Below are 20181 nucleotides of genomic sequence, written 5' to 3' on the forward strand. Positions count from 1 at the left end.
TGGTATCAAATTTAATTTTATCAATTTGCTGCCTATTTTTATGTGGTAGAGAGCGTCTGTGAAAATAAACAAGGTAAAGAAAAATAAGATAATCCGTGTGGAGTAACTTTCAGCTGAATTACTAATCTTTCTAGGCTCAAGAGAATTCCTGCTGGAGTAAATCCTTCTGAATGTTGTGAGTGTGGAAAAGCCTTCATGGATCATACTTTTAAGCATCACATCAGATCTCACGCTGGATACAAACCTTATCATTATAAGGAATGTGGAGAAGCCTGCAGTTTTCCCTTTTCCCTAATACCTCATGTGATAACTCTTACTGGAGAGAAATTTTGTGAATGTAAGAGTTCTGGGAGACTCTGTAGTTGTTCCTCACCTCTCACCAAATATGTAAGACCTCAGTGTGGAAAGAGGCCTTGTGAATGTAAGGAATGTGGAAAAGCCTTTCGTTGTTCCTCACACCTCATTAGACATATACGTTCTCACAGTGGAGAGAGGCCTTATGAACGTGAGGAATATGGAAAAGCCTTTAGTTCCTCACACCGCACTGTACATATAAGAACTCACAGTGAAAAGAGGCCTTATGATTGTAAGGAATGTGGGAAAGCCTTTAGTACTCCCTCATGCCTCACTGCCCATACAAGAACTCACAGTGGAGAGAGGCCTTATGAATGTAACGAATGTGGGAAAGCCTTTAGTAGTTCCTCACACCTAACTAGACATACAAGAACTCACAGTGGAGAGAGGCCTTATGAATGTAAGGAATGTGGAAAAGCTTTTAGTATTTCTTCATCCCTCACTGCACATGTAAGAACTCACAGTGGAGAGAGGCCTTATGAATGCAAGGAATGTGGGAAAGCCTTTAGTAGTTCTTCATGCCTCACTAGACATATAAGAACTCACAGTGGACAGAGGCCTTATAAATGTAAAGAATGTGGAAAACCTTTTAGTATTTCTTCATCCCTCACTGCACATATAAGAACTCACAGTGGAGAGAGGCCTTATGAATGTAAGGAATGCGGGAAGGCCTTTAGTCGTTCCTCAAACCTCACTGCACATATAAGAACTCACAGTGGAGAGAGGCCCTATGAATGTAAGAAATGTGGGAAAGCCTTTAGTCGTTCCTCACACCTCACTGTACATATAAGGGCTCACAGTGGAGAGAGGCCTTATGGATGTAAGGAATGTGGAAAAGCTTTTAGTGTTTCTTCATCCCTCACTGCACATAAAAGAACGCATAGTGGAGAGAGGCCTTACGAATGTAAGGAATGTGGGAAAGCCTTTAATAGTTCGTCACACCTCACTACACATATAAGAACTCACAGTAGGGAGAGGCCTTACGAATGTAAGGAGTGTGGGAAAGCCTTTAGTACTTCCTCACACTTCACTACACATATAAGAACTCATAATGGAGAGAGGCTTTATGCATGTAATGAGTGTGGGAAAGCCTTTAGTAGTTCCTCACCCCTCACTAAACATATGAGAGCTCACTGGGGGGGAGGGGCCTTACAAATCTAAGGAGTGTGGGAAAACCTTTAATAGTTCCTCATCCCTCACTGCACATATAAGGGATCACAGTGGAGAGAGGACCTTTGAATGGATGGAATGTGGAAAAGTCTTTATTCATTCCTCAAACCTCAGTAGACATATAAGTTCTCCCAGTGAAGAAAGAACTTATTAATGTAAGATATGTGGGAACGTCTTCAGTTGTCTCTCATGCTTTTCAACACTTCTGATTAGGAATACTGGACAGAAGCAACATACATGTGAGTAACTCTGGGTAACTTTATCCTTTATATTTTTTCAAACCTGAAAAAAGATATGCAGCAGGGAAACCATAGATGTGTAAGGAATGTGGGAAAATTTTTCTTTTTCTTCCCTGCTTTCGGTGACTTTTACATGTACGGAAAAGCCTTCCCTATTTCAGTAACAGAGCATGTGAAAAGTCACACAAGAGTATCATGTAAATGTAAAGTACCTGGGAACATTTGAGATAAATCATATTCCGTATCATTGTTGTTAGGTGCTGTCGATTTGGTTCCGACTCATAGCAACCCTATGCACAACAGAATGAAATACTGCCCGGTCCTGTGCCATCCTTAAAATCATTGTTATACTTGAGCCCATGGTTGCAGCCACAGTGTCAATCCATCTCATTGAGGGTCTTCCTCTTTTCCTCTGACCCAGTACTTTACCAAGCATGATGTTCTTCTCCAGGGACTGATCCCACCCAACAACATGTCCAAAGTATGTAAGAGACAGTCTCACCAACCTTCTAAGGAACATTCTGGTTGTACTTCTTCCAAGACAGATTTGTTCGTTCTTTTGGCAGTCCATGCTATATTCAGTATTCTTCGCCAACACCACAATTCAAAGGTGTCAGTTCTTCTTTGGTCTTCCTTATTCATTGTCCAGCTTTCACATACTCTTGATGCAGTTGAAAATACTATGGCTTGGGTCAGGTGCACCTTAGTCCTCAAGGTGACATCTTTGCTTTTCAACACTTTAAAGAGGTCCTTTGCAGCAGATTTACCCAATGCAATGCGGCCTTTGATTTCTTGACTTCTCCTTCCCTGGGTGTTGATTGTAGATCCAAGTAAAATGAAATCCCTGACAACTTCAGTCTTTTCTCCGTTTATCAGGATGTTGCTTATTGGAACAGTTGTGAGGATTTTCGTTTTCTTTATGTTGAGATGTAATCCATACTGAAGGCCGTGGTCTTTGATCTTCATCAGTAAGTGCTTCAAGTCTTCTTCACTTTCAGCAAGCAAGGTTGTGTCATCTGCATAACACAGGTTGTTAATGAGTCTTCCTCCAATCCTGATGCCCTGTTCTTCATATAGTCCATCTTCTCAGATTATTTGCTCAGCATACAGATTGAATAGGTATGGTGAAAGGATACAATCCTGATGCATACCTTTCCTGACTTTAAACCACTCAGTGTCCCCTTGTTCTGCCCGAACAACTGCCTCTTGATCTATGTACAGTTTCCTCATGAGCACGATTAAGTGTTCTGGAATCCCCATTCTTCACAATGTTATCCATAATTTGTTATGATCCACGTAGTCAAATGCCTTTGCATAGTCAATAAAACATAGGTAAAGATCCTTCTGGTATTCTCTGCTCTCAGCCAGGATCCATCTGACATTAGCAATGATATCCCTGGTTCCACGTCCTCTTCTGAATCTGACCTGAATATCTGGCAGTTCCCTGTCGATACACTGTTGCAGCTGCTGTTAAATGATCTTCAGCAAAATTTTGCTTGCATGTGATATTGCTGATGTTATTCGATAATTTCTGCATTTGGTTGGATGACTCTCCCTGGGAATAGGCATAAATATGGATCTCTTCCAGTCGGTTGGCCAGGTAGCTGTCTTCCAGATTTCTTGGCATAGACAAGCGAGCACTTCCTGCACTGCATCTGTTTGTTGAAACATCTCAATTGATAGATATTCCATCAATTCCCAGAGCCTTGTTTTTCTTCAGTTCCTTCAGTGCAGCTTGGACTTCATCCTTCAGTACTATCGGTTCCTGATCATGTCCTGCCTCTTGAAATGGTTGAACGTCGACTAATTCTTTTTGATATAATGACCCTGTGTGTTTCTTCCATCTTCTTTTGATGCTTCCTGTGTCATTTAATATTTTCCCCATAGAATCCTTCGTTATTGTGACTCAAGACTTGAATTTTTTCTCTAGTTCTTTCAGCTTGAAAAGCTCTGACCGTGTTCTTCCCTTTTGCTTTTCTATCTGCAGCTCTTAGCATATGTCATTATAATACTTTACTTTGTCTTCTTGAGCCGCCGTTTGAAATCTTCTGTTCAGTTCTTTTACTTCGTCATTTCTTCTTTTGCTTTTAGCTGCTTGACATTCGAGAGCAAGTTTCAGAGTCTCCTCTGACATCTATCTTGGTCCTTTCTTTGTTGTCTTTTCGGTAACGTATTGCCTTCTTCATGTATGATATCCTTGATGTCATTGCACAACTCATCTGATCTTCGGTCATTAGTGTTCATCATGTCAAATCTATTCATGAGATTGTCTCTAAATTCAGGTGGGATATACTCAAGGTTGTATTTTGGCTCTCGTGGACTTGCTCTGATTTTCTTCACTTTCAGCTTGAACTTGCATATGAACAATTGATGGTCTGTTCCACAGTCGGCCCCTGGCATTGTTCTTACTGATGATACTGAGCTTTTCCATTGTCCCTTTCAACAGATGTAGTTGATTTGATTCCTGGGGGGCTCATATTCCCACACTATATCAGACAATGTTCCGCTTCTATTCATAAGGTTTTCACTGGCTAATTCTCAAAAGTAGACTGCTTTCTTCTAAGGTGTTTCTTTCTAAGGTGGCATAGGTTCCAGCATCACAGCAACATGCAAGCCCCCACAGTACTACAAACTGACAGACATGTGGGAGATTCCATACTGGTCCTGTGAATATAAAAGATGATGGAAGTCTTCAGTGTCCCTCCTCCCTCAGGATGCTTATTAGACCTCATACAGTGGGAAACCTTGTAATTGTCAGCCCTGAGAAACCCTTCACTGACATAATTTTCCTATTTCTGTACAAATATTTCTAGCAAGGGAGCCTTAAGCTAGATTTTCTAGAAAAGCAAAACCAGTAAGGGTTATAAATATGTATATAGAGAGATTTATATCAAAGAAATAGCTCACACAGTTTTAGCAGCTGGAATATCCCAAGTCCATGGGTCAGGCTGGAGGCTTCTTCTCATTCACGTAGCTGCAGGGGATGGCAAACCCAAGATTGGCAAGTCAAACACCAGGCCTCTGGTTCATAGGCAGCGATGACTGACAAATCCCAAGATTGGCATGCAAGACAGCAGCTAAGCTGCTAGCTCAGGTCCCAAGAACCACAGGTTAGATGAACAGGAGACAGGTGTAGGATCCAGTGCTAGCAAAAGTCCACAAGCCTTACCAGAAAGTCTACTTATATTTGATGCAGTCCACACCTCTGAGGAAACTCCTTTCAACTGATTGGCTACTCACTGCAGAGCCCATCATGGAGGTGATCACATTGCATCAAAACTTATCATGGAAGTAATCATAATATGACTGGCAAACTGCATCATAACTGCCAAACCACTGAGAATCATGGTCCAGCCAAGCTGACACAACCATAACCATCACAGGGAGGAATTTTATTAAATGTACAACTATGAAAATTACTGCTTCCATATTCCTATGTGCATTAATTTCTACTTTTTATTTTCTGTTAAACATATACCAGTGATAAATATCCCTCTAAGCTTCCTTTCAATTCTAGGACATGGATTTTGGTAAGTGTTGTTTCCATTTGGTTAATTTATTTAAAAACTCATTTCATTAGAAAATTTCATCAACACATGAGTGTTTTTAAGTGTGCGTTTTTAAGTTTTTGTGCTTTAAGTGAAAGTTTACAAATCAAATAAGTTTCTCATACAAAAATTTATATATACTTTGCTATATAGTCCTAGTTGCTCTCCCCCTAATGAGACAGCACACTCCTTTCCTCCACTGTCTCTTTTCTTTTCCATTCAGATAGCTTCTGACCCCCTTTGCCCTCTCGTCTCCCCTCTGGTCAGAAGCTGTCTGCATAGTCTCATGTGTCTCTTTGATCCAAGAAGCTCACTTGGAGCCTGTGTTTTCTTTTTATCAACGAAGTCAAGCTATAATTTTTTGTGTGTACAAATAGCATGTCCTCATTGTAGAAAATCTGATTTGAACTGAAAAGTACGTGTTAAAAAAGCACTTAGAATGTCACCACTGCTGATATTTTGTTTATTCTTATTTTTCAGCCCTTCATTACAACAAATTAATGGTTTTAATATAATCAGGATTGTTCTGAACATTTAGTGTACTAGTGTAATTTTTTTTACATTGTGTCATGGATTGAATTATGTCCCCCCAAAAATGTGTTTATTAACTTGGTTAGGCCATGATACCTAGTATTCTGTCATTGTCCTCCATTTTGTTATTGTAATTTTGTATTGAGAAGATTAGAGTGGGATTGTAGCACTACCTTTACTCAGACCCAATGTAAAGGGAGTTTCCCTAGGGTGTGGCCTGCACCACCTTTTATCTCTTGACAGAAAAGGAAAGGGAAGCAAGCAGAGTTGGAAATCTCATACCATCAAGAAAGCAGCACCAGGAGAAGGTCCTCAACCAGGGAAAGGTTGAGGATGGGACCTTCCTTCTGAGTTGACAAAGAGAGAAAGCCTTCTCCTGGAGCTAACACCCTGAATTTGGACTTTTAACCTACTAGACTGTGAGATAATAAATTTCTCTTTGTTAAAGCCATCCACTTGTGGTATTTCTGTTATAGCAGTACTAGATGACTTAAAAAAAAAAAAGCTAAGGCACATTGCATATCATGTCTTCTCGTGGACTACTATCATGATCCCTGGTTTACTGATGAGAAAACAGCACAGAAAGTTTTAACCCAAAATCACCCCACAGAAGTGCCTCTCTCTGAAATGGTGGTGTAAGAAGCAGGGTTTGCTCAGATGGTTGACTCTTTCTGGGATCCTATGTGATGGTACCCCATGTAAAGCCCACCATGACCTAGCTGCTCTAGAGTTTTTTTTCTCACACATCCACAGAGCCTGTGTTCAGTCCTGATTTTGGTAATTCTTACCATCCAAGGTTGTGTGCTGGCAGTGGAGACAAGGCTACAGAAGCTGGGCTGTGCTGGAATAGTGGCTGGTGCTGCCCATGGTGTGCACATTCATGGTAGGGCCTTGACAAGATGGGAGCCCAGCTAGGGGTACTTATTGTGGTGATAGCACAAGTGGCTGTTGGGCCCAGAGGTTTATTTAGTGCCACTGTGCCCCAGGATGAGATGAGAGATGTTTGCTTCAGATAGAAGAAGCCTTCAAATTAGACCTTTCCTTGACCCAGGAATTACCCTTGAAGAGTCATCCTATGGATCTTCCTTGGCACCAGGATTGTGCCTGTTGACAATAGTGGTAGATGGTGGAAACCACAAAAGTCACTGTCTGCCAGGAAGGAATCTGTGACATAAATGACTGGCCACACATCAGTCTATGGTACTGCCACTAAAGAGTTTTGTTATGGATTGAGTTGTGTCCCCAAAAACTGTGTGTCAACTTGGTTAGACCATGATTCCCACTGTTGTGTGATTGTCCACCATTTTGTCATCTGATGTGATTTTCCTATTGTAGATCCTGTTGCTGTGATGTTGATGAGATGGGATTAGTGGCAGTTAGTGAGTCAGGACTCAATCTACAAGATTAGATTTTGTCTAAAGCCTATCTCTTTTGAGATATAAAAGAGAAAAGCAAGCAGAGAGACAGGGGACTTTATGTTACCAGGAAAGCAATGCCAAGAGCAAGTCATGTCCTTTGGACTTGATATTCCTGTGCAGAAAAGCTCCTAGACCATGGGAAGGTTGATGACAAGGACATTCCTCCAGAGCCAACAGAGACAGAAAGCCTTCGCCTGGAGCTAGCACCCTGAATTTGGTCTTCTGGCCTACCCAACTCTGAGAGAATAAACATCTGTTTCTTAAATCCATCCACTTATGGTATTTCTGTTACAGAATCACTAGATAACTCAGACTTTGGTACCAGGAGTGGGGTGATGCTTTAACAGGTACCTAAAATGTGGAAGACTTTTTAAACTGAATAGAGGCTGGAAGAGTTTTAAAGTGCCTAATAGTAAAAGCCTAGATTGCCTTCAAGAGACATTTGGTGGAATTATGGACATCTAAGACAACTCTCGTGAGGACTCGGAAGGAAGTGAGGAGAGCCATTACACTGGAGACAGCGCAGATGACAAGAAGTGGCAGCACCAGAGAAGCAATAACAGCAGGGAATCTGCAGCAGCAGAACCAGGAGACAAGCTTGAGACAGCGCTGGAACTGACTCACAGCGCAAGAGAGCTGAGTGCCTTTGGCAGGAAGCTTCCTGGTGGAGTGGGGTGCCTTCAGGCACTTATCAGTGTAGCTAGGCTTGCCTACCCACAGTGCAAGAGAGCTGAGTGCCTTCAGGTTGGAGTTTACTGGCAGAGCGGGGTGCCCCTGGGTACTTACTGATGGAGCTACAGAGCTTTGTAACATTTGCAGGGAAGATGCAGACAGCACTGCCCCATGAGCCAAAAGACCAAGGAACCAGGAAGCAGGAATTGTAGAGACAAGGAACACAGGAAAGAAAGCTGCCTAAGTCTCAAAGCGTACGTCCATGACCTCTGGGGTCTCAAAGGGTGGAGTTGCCACTCAGATGAAGTAGGAGAATGGGGCCACCCAAATGCAAGGGAGCAGAGTTGCCCTTCCAGTAAGCCTAGAAGGCGGAGCTGAAGCCCAGGGCTGAGGTCCCCCTACTCATGATCCAGAGAGTGTAGCCAACACCCAGAGTCTGGAGGGCAGGGCCATTGTCTAAATGGTCTCAAGAGAACAGAGGACAATATTCAAGCCTTGACAGCTAACGTTATGTATTCTCCTAACTTGCTTGGTGCATGTTATGCCTTCTTTCCCTCCAGTTTCTCTCATTTGTAATGGACATAACTAGTTTGTGCCTGTTCCACCATTGTACTTTGGAAGCAGATAACTTCCATTCTGGATTTCACAAAGAGGAATTTTTGGATTTTGGACTTGGGGTTGATTTAAAGGATTTGCTATGATATGATGAGGTGAATATGTTTTACATATGGCAAGGTCATGAATTTTAGGGGTCCAAAGTGTGGAATGTTATGGATTGAGTTGTGTCCCCCCAAAATGTGTGTCAACTTGCTTAGGCCATGATTCCACAGTATTGTGTGTTTGTTCACCATTTTGTCATCTGATGTGATTTTCTTATGTGTTGTAAATCCTATCTCTGTGATATTGATGAGATGGGATTAGCAGCAGTTAGAGGCAGGGCTCAATCTACAAGATTAGATTTTGTCTAAAGCCAGTCTCTTTTGAGATATAAAAGAGAGAAGCAAGCAGAATGTCATAGATTGAATTATGTTCCCCCCAAAACGTGTGTATCAACTTGGTTATGCCATGTGTGGTTGTCCTCCATTTTGTGATTATAATTTTAAGTTGAGAGGATTAGGGTGGGATTATAACAGTACCATTACTCAGGTCACCTCCCTGATCCAAGATAAAGGGAGTTTCCCTGGGGCGTGGCCTGCACCACCTTTTATCTCTCAAGAGATAAAAAGAAAGGGAAGTAGAGAGTTGGGGAATTCATACCACCAAGAAAGCACCAGGAGCAGTGTGCATCCTTTGGACCCCGGGTCCGTGTGCCTGAGAAGCTCCTCGACCATGGGAAGATTGAGGACAAGGACCTTCTTCCAGAGCCGACAGAGAGAAAGCCTTCCCCTGGAGCTGACATCCTGAATTTGGACTTCTAGCCTACTAAAAAACTGTGAGAAAATGAATTTCCCTTTGTTAAGGCCACCCACTTGTGGTATTTCTCTTATAGCAGCACTAGATAACCAAGACACAGAGAGACAAGGGGAGATCTCATGCCATCAGGAAAGCAGCACCAGGAGCAGAGCACATCCTTTGGACCCAAGGTTCCTGCCCAGAGAGGCTCCTAGACCACAGGAAGACTGATGACAAGGACCTTCCTTCAGAGTTGACAAAGAGAGAAAGCCTTCCGCTGGTGCTGGCACCTACTAGACTGTGAGAGAATAAACTTCTGTTCATTAAAGCCATTGATTTGTGGTATTTCTGTTACAGCAGCACTAGATAATTAAGACAAGCTTCTTTCAAAATTTATAGAGTAATTCACTTTTGGAATGTGAGTTGATAAATGCATTGCATCTTATAGTCAGTAGCACAATAAAAGTTCAGAATAGTACCTGCCTTCTTTCCAAAAACCTCCCTTGTGCTGCCTCTTTTCGTCACACCTTCCCCTGACTGTGAATCCCTGCCAACAGTCCCTATGCATATTGTGTACTGTGTTCCATTTAGATTCTGGCTCCTTTCACTTAGCATGATATATTTGAGAATCATCCACATTGATGAATGTATTGATAGTTTATCAGTTTTTATTGTTGTGTAGTATTCCTTTGTATAGCCATACCTTAGTTGTGTATTCACTGTATGGAGGAAATTTGGATATGCGGTTGTTACGAACCAAGCTATCCTTGCACAGGGCTTATGTCAACATAAAGTTTTAGTGTTTTATTTTTTGCATATACCCCTAGGAGTGGGATTACTGTCATATGATAGGTGTATGTTTAATTTTTAAGAAACTGCCGGTCTGCTTTTTAAAGGACTGTGTCATTTAGTATTCCCAGCAGTACTTCATACAGCCAGTTGTTGAGATCTAGAGAGGCTGCTTTCTAAAGGAATTTCGCATACTTCTGTTTGGCAGTGGTGTCGGGGGAGGTATTCAGGTGGGTGACTGATCTGACAAGCAGCTCCACATGGCTGAGGGGAGGGGTTGACATGTAGCAATCTCTGTTAGACCCCAGGCCCATATGTAGGAACTTAGCTGTGTCACTACCACAGCTGCCAGCCTGCTCCGAGACCAGGTCGCAGCTGAGTCTTTTTTGGATGGGAAATAGTGCTTCTCTTCGGGTACCAGCTGTAGGATTTGGCTGCTGCTCCTCATTACCACAGTCCCTGAGGCTGTAGCCATTACTACATTCCTGATGTGGTAACAGGAAGTAAGTATGCAAATCTGAGCTAGAGGGTCAGCCAGTAGGCAGCCTTCATACTGCTCACTCCTTCAATATATGCCTGATGTCTAGGTGTTGATATGTTGGAGAGTGAGAATCCAAAGGTGGTGATCTAGGGTCAAAGGTCACAGGCCCCAAGCTCATTCCTGGTTGATCCACCCTCAGTGGGTCCTTAGGAGCTGTGGCCACTCCTCCAAGTGTCCAGCTCTTTTCAACCATGCCACCCACTCCTTATTTCAAACTGCTGCAGTTGACAGGATGTGTTGGGCTTGAGTCCCTGAGAGGAGGAGTGTTACTGCCATTTCTGGGGGACTTTTTCATCTGTGTTCTACCCTCCCAAAGCCTTCAGAGCAACATTTGTGTCCTTTCTCCAGATGGAAAAATCATTTCTACCTTTTGTGTCTAGGAGACTGTCCCCAGTGTTGCCCTTTTTCCTTAACTTGGGGATTCAAGTGTGTTCTGGTGAACACTGAGTGTAATTTTTCTGTCTTTGGGTGTTGGTTATTGATTTTGATAAGTTATATTCAGGTGAAAAGAGAATCTTTTTCAGGCATTAGGGAGCCCATGCATCTAGTGTAATGTAGGAGTGAATGCATATAAATGTAAATTTATCATGAAGAAAAGCTCTACTTTCAGTATGCAGATTGAATGAATCAGGATCCATGCCTTACTCCAAAAACAATTCAAAACAGATCCAGAAACTAAATGTGAAAATTAAATCTGTACAGTTCTTACAAGAAAAATTTCCTGAATTGTTGCTTTGTGTGTGTGTTTTATTTGGTCTGTGTTTTGCCTGATCTCTTGGACAGTACTGTATATTAGTCTTTTGAACTCTTTATTAGGTAGTTCCACTGCCTTGTCTTCATCCAGAAGGTATTCTTGTTCTTTATTTTTGTCACTTGCCGAAGCCATCTTGTCCTGCTGCTTTATGTGATTTGATACTGACTTTTGTCTCCAAGGCATCAGTAAGTCATTATATTTATGTTTTTATTTATTTTATCTTTGTTTACTATGGCCAGTATTTTTGTTTCATTTTGATATGTCCAAGTAGGCTGGGTGTGTGTGCTACTCTGGTTGTTGGCATCATTGAAGCTTCCGGTCTTCCTTCCTTTCAGGTGGTCAGGACAGCTACTAGCTATGTGAGCTCTGGGGTCTTTCATTGCTTTTGCAGAGGGTCGGGGGAATGGCTGTTGTTTGGGCACAGGTTTCTAGGTCATCGGTCACTGAGTGTGTGGTGTGGAGACAATCCTAGGCAAGCATAGCTCTGTGGGGGTGTTTGGAGCAGGCATAGGTCTCTGGTTGCAGTGGGGAATGATGTGTGCTTCAAGGCAGGGAGCTGTGGCTGACCTCAGGTCCCCAGCGGAAGCTGCATCTCCGTCTGCTAAAGCACGTAGTGGAGGCGGTAGTGCAGCTAGTCCTTGGGTGCCTGGTGGTGTTGGTTGGAGGAATTAGGAGACACTACTAACTCTCTAGACCCTGTCATGGGCAACTAGATGGAATGGGTGGTACCGGCGTCCTGAGGGTGGGTGAGACTCCTTCTTAGGGGGCAGGGCAGTGTTAGATGTCACAAACCTACAGCTCCCATTTGGCTGCTGCAGGTGGGTGCCCTGCCTGTTTTGTCCTAATGAGGACAGGCAATGTTGGATTGGCCCTCAAGGCACTGGGCCAGGGTGAAGGGTGCTGCAAGTCTATGGACCCCATATGCTGGTGGCTGGATGAAGAAGAAAGTGCCTCTGGACCTGCCGTGAGTTCCAGGCTTTGTGGGCATGGCATTATTGTATACCAGTAGACTGGTGTTGGAACAGGGTAGCGGATGGGTGAAGAGAAAGGAATGCTCCTGGGCTATGGAGCTCTGGTGGGGGGAAGAGTTATGGCACCAGCATACCTGGCACGTTGGGAGCTTATACTTAACTTGTGCAAGTCTGGTGTCGCTGCTCTTTGGTTCTCGAGGTGCATGCAAATTTGCTGCTACTTGGCTGCACCAGATGGGGTGAGTTTAGGCTTGGGATGTTGCTGTTTGCCTCAGCCTGTGTGTGCTGTGCAGATTCAGCTAAAGGACACTGGCGATCCCTCAATCTGTATGTCTTAGTCATCTAGTCCTGCTATAACAAAACTACACGTGGATGGCTTTAATAAAAAAAAATTTATTTTCTCACAATCTAATAGGCTACAAGTCCAAATGCAAGTCATCAGCTACAGGGAAATGCTTTCTCTTTTGGCGTTGGAGGAAGGTCCTTGTCATCAATCTTCACTTGGTCTGGAAGCATCTCAGCACAGGAACCTCAGGTCCAAAGGACGTGCTCTGGTCCAGTGCTGCTTTCTTGGTGGTATGAGGTCCCCAACTTTCTGTTTGCTTCCCTTTCTTTTTATCTCTTGTAAGATAAAAGGTGGTACAGGCCACACCCCAGGGAATCTCCCTTTACATTGGATCAAGGATGTGACCTGAGCAAGAGTATTATATCCCACCCTAATCGTCTTTAACCACAGGCAGAGATTATGATTTATAACACATAGGAAAGTCACAAAATGGAGGACAACCACATAATACCGGGAATCATGACCTAACCAAGTTGATACATTTTTTGGGGGGACACATTTCAATCCACGACACCATAATTCCCCGTTTCCGCTGTTTTTGAATCGTCTCTTCTTCCGCCTGCCACTCAGTGTGGTTCTTCAGCTTTGTCTTTGATGATTAGGGTTCCTGGATTGTCATATATATTCGATTCACTTGGTTTTTGGGGTCTTCGTTGTAAGAAGGACGACACAAAACGTCTGACTAGTCGACCATCTTAGCCTTGCCTCTTCATTTATTCTTTTTATCATACAAATCATGCTTCTTTTTGGTTATCTTTTATTTTTTTCTTATTTGATCTTTAAATTTTTATTCCTTTATACTTTTTCAGATTTATCTGTTTCCCTCTTGTTTTTGTTCATTTAATTTTTCTTCATGTTTAGAACCCCTGAGTCCCAAGTCTAGCAGGTATTAACACCAAGTCCAACGTGCTACAGGGCCTCTCAGCCCTGTGTGTTAAGGAGACGCATGTGGCAGACTACTACCACCTGAGAACCCTTTTCAAGAGTATCTTCCCCAAGGTGAAGTTGACCTGGCACATCCACACTGGTAGACCTCCTGCAGCCTCCATAAACTGTCCTGTGAGGGCTAGGTAAAAACCATGAAGGCTAACAATCATTGCAGTATTGTGAAGTTGTATGAAGTGACTGAAAATGAGAACATACTCTACGTAGCTGTAGACTGTGTTGGTGAACCACAAGTGGCTGGTCAGCTAGTGGCCTAAGGAAGTATGGAGGAAAAAGCTCAAACAATATTCTTCCAGATAGTGTTTGCTGTGGACTGCTGTCACCACGAAAATATTGTTCGTAGAGACCTAAAAGCAGAAAATCTACTCTTGGATACTGGTATGAATGTAAAACTTGCAGAGTTTGGCTTCACCAATGAATTTAATATCGGCAACAAGCTGGATACCTTTTGTGGCTGTCCCCTGTATTCTGCCCCAGAGCTTTTCCCGGGAGAAAAGTATGGTGGGCTCACGTTAGATGTGTGGAGCCTTGGAGACATCCTGTATACACTGGTGAGTAAATACCTTCCTTTCGTTACACAGAACATTATTGAGCTGCAGGAGCAGGTATTGTAGTGAAAATATGATATTGCATCCACATGTCCATGGAATGTGAATACCAGCTGAAGAAAATTCTCATTCATGACCTCAGTAAGAGGCACTTTAGATGAAATCCTGAGACATCCAGGAATGAATGTGGGCCATGAATATGCAGAACTAAAGCCATATGTGGAGTCACTTCCTGACTGATGATATCTGGTAGATTGAGTTGAAGGTTTTTATGGGTTACACGAAAGAGAAGATGGAGGATTCATTGATGAGCCAGAAATACAATGATGTGATGATCACCTGTCTGCCCCTGGTCCCCAGGAGATCTGGGCTGGAGAGACAAACCAACACCCTGAAAGCACAGCCTTCAGCTGATCAGACGGATGGTAGCACCCCTTCCCCACCCCACAGGGTACAGCATAGTGTCTCTGCTCAACTCAAGTAGCTGAGTTTCAGTGAGCCTGCCATTCCAGCTTCTAATCTCTACACTAAGAAAAGGCACCTTTAAAATAAGTGGACTGAGGAAGACTAGGAGTCAGGGTGGAAGCCAGCAGCGCATCCAACATACCTGCAGCTCCCTACCCATCCTGAAGAAGAAGAAGGCCATCCCTGTGCCCTCCCTGAAAAGTAACCACTTCACCATCACAAATGGAAGAGGAATTCCTCACTTTTGGAGAGGGCCAGCCTGAACCAGGCCAACATCCAGAATGGTATAGACAGGCTGTCTTATGCAGGGCCTGGGTCCTCCATAGCTTGTGCTTCTGCCTCAGTTTCCCCATAAAAGTACTATCTGTACTAGGACTCAAAAATGGTCTCTGTGTAGTCCAACCTGGTCTCTAGTCTGTGTGTCATGATGAGTGATGGTGTGGTACCACAGCCCAGCACAGCCCTTCATTATGACTCTGTTGCTCCCTCAGTCCACAGCATCAGCAGTGGAGTTCCAGAGGTAACCAGTTTCCCACAGAGAGTGGCAAAAGTAAGTTACTTCCATTTTGAGCCTTTGCAAGTGGTGCCTGACAGGGTGAATTTAAGCCAAAGTGTGACCCCAGCTTCTCAGTCAGTAGCCAGGTCTGGGAGCAGGCCACATACTTCACGTGTATCAGAAGCAACCCACATGAACCTGAAGGCAAAGACAGAGTGGAGATGGTGAAACCGCCAGAGGCCAAGCCGTGCTCTCTCTCGTTTTAAGAAGAATAACGATCACCAGCTCCATGGAGCCTGATGAGATGATATAGGAGATCTGCCAAGTGCAGGACATCAAGAGGTGTGATTGGGATCTCAGTCAGAAATACAGGTAGTACCCGTCTTACGACAAGCTTCTGTTCCGATGACTCCATTGTAAGTCGATTCTAACGTAAGTCAAATAACTCATTTTAAAAAGTTTTCATTACTACCTTTTATTTTCAGTTTCTTTATAAATGTTAACATTGAACATCTGTGAGTAAATATCTACGGGTAACATCAACGAATTACGCACTGCAGCATTGTACGTAGTACATATTACTAATGATATGATGTGCAAAAAGAAGAGAGTTGTAAGTGCGGTTCATCTTAACTGGATACACCGTGAGTCGGAGACTACCTGTACATGCTGCTATGCACACATAGCAAGGTGCACTTGAGGCTGGAGGTATGCAAATTTCCCCGTTGGTCTCATTGAGGTTTAGCTAAAGAGGATATCCAGCAGCCCTGTGGCCTTAAAAACACTGTGTCAAAAACTTACCAAGAGATAAAATTATAAGGTTTCCAGGAGCTGTCTGGGAGACAAGAGGAGGGCTGTGCTGTCTCTAGCCACCTGGATGAAACTGGACTGGTGAGTTCCCCTGGGGGCACTTCTCTCCCCTGCCCTTTTTAGGGCAGACTGGACAGCCTACAGCTAAAAAGAGAAAACACAAATATCAGAAATGTATGTGGAGCATTAGTACTGACATTACAGGTGTTAAAAGAAAAAAAAAAATGATTATAAGAGCATAGTATGCAGCCAGGTTAATTGAGCCACAAATCAATGTAGACCTATAACTCCAGATACCTCTCCATCCAGGAAAAAGGAACATTCAGGTAAACCGTTCAAAGCTTTCTTCGTGGGAGAATTTCTCTTACCCACTGTTCTTTAGAATCATCTAAAGGGACTTTAGTGTTGCAGTTGTCCCCTTTTGAGTGGTGCCAGAATATCATGTAGAACCATGTATAAAATGGTCCAGATAGCCTTTTCCTCAGTCAGCTAGTCACATGGAATGCCCTGTGAAGACACAGATGCAAGTTGGGGGAGAAGAGGCAGTGTATCAGAAGCAGGGTCACGGGAACTTTGCTTATGTGACTTGCTTGTACCTTCAGGGTTTACTTGAGCCCAATTTCATATAGACCGCTTCCACTTGATGATAGAGTGCCAGTGCACGCAACCAAGTTTATGGTTTGATGAGTCAAACAATGACCGGATCTTGATGGTTAGCTCAGGTCATATGTAAGTTTGTGGGCCATGATCAAGCATTCAGTCTCTACTAGAGCCATGGAGCATGCCAGACACTGTTCCTCAAAAGGAGAAGAGGTATCTGCAAGGATGGCATAGATTTACTCCTTGAACCTAAAGGCCTATTGTGTGATTCACCTTCCAAAGTCTCCATCAAGCATCCCTATGACATGTCAAGCACCATCACATTTATGGGTCATATGGTGCAAGTCACAGAGCAGCTTACTTGCAGCTGAGACCTATGTCAGGGGCTTCCCTTGTTTAGGTACATGTTAGGGTTACTCAGAAAATGAGTCAGCATAGCAGGCCCATGTAAGCTGAATGTTGTCTCCAAAATCGAAAGAGGCACTCTAGGCTTGGTGCTGCTTTCTCAATGGCATGAGGGAATAAATGCAACAACTTGTCCTTCACATTGGGAAGACATGTCATCATGTCCCAGACCCTGGATTTTTGTTTTCTTTATTTTGAGGTATACTGGATACTGAAGGGTGTAGTCTTTGATTTTCATTACTAAGTGCCTCTAGTCATCTTTGCTTTCAGCAAGCAAGGTTGTGTCATCTGCATAACGCAGATTGTTAATGAGACTTCATCCAAACCTGATGCCACATTCTTCATTTAGTCCAGCTTCATGGATTATTTGTTCCACATACAGATTGAATGAGTATGGTGAAAGGATACAGTCCTGATGCATACCTTTCCTGACTTTAAACCACACCATATCCCCTTGACTGCCTCTTCATCTCAGTACAAATTCCTCATGAGCACAATTAAATGTTCTGGAATTCCCATTCTTCATAATTTGTTATGATCCACATAGTCAAGTGCCTTTTCATAGTAAACAGAGGTAAACATCTTTCTGGTATTCTCTGCTTCCAGCTAAGATCCACCTGACATCAGAAATGATATTCCTAGTTCCTTCCCATCATCTGAATTTGTGGCAGTTCCCAGTCAATGTACTACTACAACCCATTTGAATTATATTTAGCAAAAGTTTACTCGTGTGTGACGTTAATGATATGTTTTGATAATTTCTGCATTCTGTTGAATCACCTTTCTTTGAAGTGGGCACAAATATAGATGTCTTCCAGTCAGCGGTCTGGTAGCCATCTTCCAAATTTCTTGGCATAGACAAGTGAGCACCTAAACAGCACTACATCTGTTTGTTGAAACAATTGGTATTCCATCAATTCCTGGAGACTTTTTTCCACCAGTGCAGCTTGGGCTTCTTCCTTCAGTACCATCAGTTCTTGATCATAAGCTGTCTCCTAACATGGTTGAACGTTGACCAATTATTTTTGGTGCAATGACTGTATCTTTCCGTCTTCTTTTGATGTTTCCTCTGTCGTTCAGCAAATCCTTCAGTATTACAACTTGAAATTTCAATTTTTTCTTCAGTTCTTTTAGCTTGAGAAATGCCAAATATCTTCTTCCCTTCTGGTTTTTTAATTCCAGATCTTTGCACTTCTCACTATAATACTTTTACTCGGTGTTCTCAAGCTGCCCTTTGAAATCCTCTGTTCAGCTCTTTTAGGCTATCATTTCATCCATTCTCTTTAGCTATTCTACGTTCAAGAGCAAGTTTCAGAGTCTCCTCTGACATCAGCTTTGGTCTTTTCTTTCTTCCCTGTCTTTAATGACCTCTTGCTTTCTTCATGTACGATTTCCTTGATATCATCCCACATCTCGTCTGGTCCTTGGTCATTAGTGTTCAATGTGTGAAATCTGTTCTTGAGATGATCTCTAAATTCAGGTGGGATCCCTCCTGATAACAAGTTCAAAGTATGTGCACCAAAGTATCGCCATCCTTGCTTCTAAGAGCATTCTGGCTGTGCTTCTTCCAAGACAGATTTGTTCATTCTTATAGCGGTCTGTGATATATTCAGTATTCTCTGCCATAATTCAAAGGCATCAGTTCTTCAAAGATTTTCTCCCCAGTAATCTAATACTTGTTATATTACTTATACAATACCAAATATTACTTTAGATAAACATTTCCCTTCTAAAATTTTTTAAAACATCATAACTAAAACTAAAAAAGAAACTCTAAAAAAATATAGCCCTTAATATTAAAAAAAACCTTAACCAAACTCTCATTATTCAATTATAAAACCTATTCCCTTTTTATTTAATGTTAACATGTCATATATTTAAAAAAATATGAAACTCCAAATAATTCTCAAATTAACTTAAAATTATGAAACTGAATACTACAATTAAAATGTACCATAATACCTATGTCCCCAAAATTACAAATTTTTCACAAAATAACCTTACAAAACAAATTAACTTTTCTATGTATTAGACTCTCAAAATAATCTGTCTTAAATTATAATCAATATATGTATATATATTGGGTTTTTTTTTTGTATAGCAATAAAACAAAATAGTATTCAAGAAATAGCCTCAGCCAAAACACACGAAAAAAACAACCCACAGTATGTCCAAAACACCTTAAAAACGTTTTAACTTTCAATTAACACTTTAAAACCCTAATTAAAAATTTTTTCTATCTCTAGGTTATTTTCTAATATACTCTTATTCGTTCTCCTGTAGCACTGCGTAACAACTCAAATTCTAAATACCTATACACAGCCATCTAAATCATAACAAATAATCTCATTTCAATCAGATCAACAATAAAAACCTAAAACACTCAAATAATACCAAATTACAACGATTTTCAGTCACATTCAATTAAATTTTTTAAATGACCCAAAAAAACTTTATTAAATCTATATTTCATCCTTCAAACTTACTAAAACCAAAATGCCTAAATAATTTCATTCTAAAAGATTCCATTTAAAATTTCTGTCTCCTTTAGCCTCATTAATATATACAAACATTCCTCCTTACAGACATTTTGATCTGCCTACTTACTTAAACAGGAAACCCTGGTGTTGTAGTGGTTAAGTGCTACGGCTGCTGACCAATAGGTCAGCAGTTCGAATCTGCCAGGCGCTCCTTGGAAACTCTACTGGACAGTTCTACTCTGTCCTATAGGGTCGCTATGAGTCGGAATCGACTCGACGGCACTGGGTTTTTACTTAAATATTTTAACTTAAATAAATTAAAATTTTTACACGTTTTATGCATATTCATCTCCGTATAACCTAATAATACAAAGACAAGTAATGTTCAAAATATACTTTATTTTACCTTTTTGTCTACCTTCTATTTTCTATATAAATTCCTAGTCTGTATTAAAAAAAAAAAAAAACCCACTTCCTAATTTCACTGAAACATTGTACTGAATTTATAGTTTTTTTCCAAACCAAATAAACTCTTTAAATTTAGCTTAACTTTATCAAAATTTTATTTAACATTGTAAATAGATTGAGTTGGTATGGCTAGAGTCAGATAATATTAAATAAGATGAAATTCTAATGCATACATTGTATTACTATGGGTCAGATTGCCTTTTGATGATGCAGTCTACTCATTGAAGTATGGAAACTTG

At 41.7% G+C, this 20181-nt stretch overlaps 2 protein-coding genes across 13 annotated transcripts in view; one reads left to right on the forward strand and one right to left on the reverse strand.

The window, feature by feature from the left end:
* The window catches only part of LOC126072288 (zinc finger protein OZF-like), a 60462-nt gene extending 41812 nt beyond the window's left edge, over positions 1 to 18650 (forward strand). For all 12 annotated transcript variants that reach the window (XM_049877195.1, XM_049877186.1, XM_049877188.1 and 9 more), the window contains one exon: positions 135 to 18650. In XM_049877195.1, coding sequence (XP_049733152.1) covers positions 135 to 1515 — 1381 coding nt within the window. In that variant the 3' untranslated portion in view covers positions 1516 to 18650. The remainder of the gene's footprint in view (positions 1 to 134) is intronic.
* The window catches only part of LOC126072284 (zinc finger protein 420-like), a 160954-nt gene that overhangs the window by 78519 nt on the left and 62254 nt on the right, over positions 1 to 20181 (reverse strand). The window lies entirely within an intron of this gene.

This window comes from Elephas maximus, chromosome 3 (genome assembly GCF_024166365.1).
Source record: "Elephas maximus indicus isolate mEleMax1 chromosome 3, mEleMax1 primary haplotype, whole genome shotgun sequence".
Lineage (NCBI taxonomy): Eukaryota > Metazoa > Chordata > Mammalia > Proboscidea > Elephantidae > Elephas > Elephas maximus.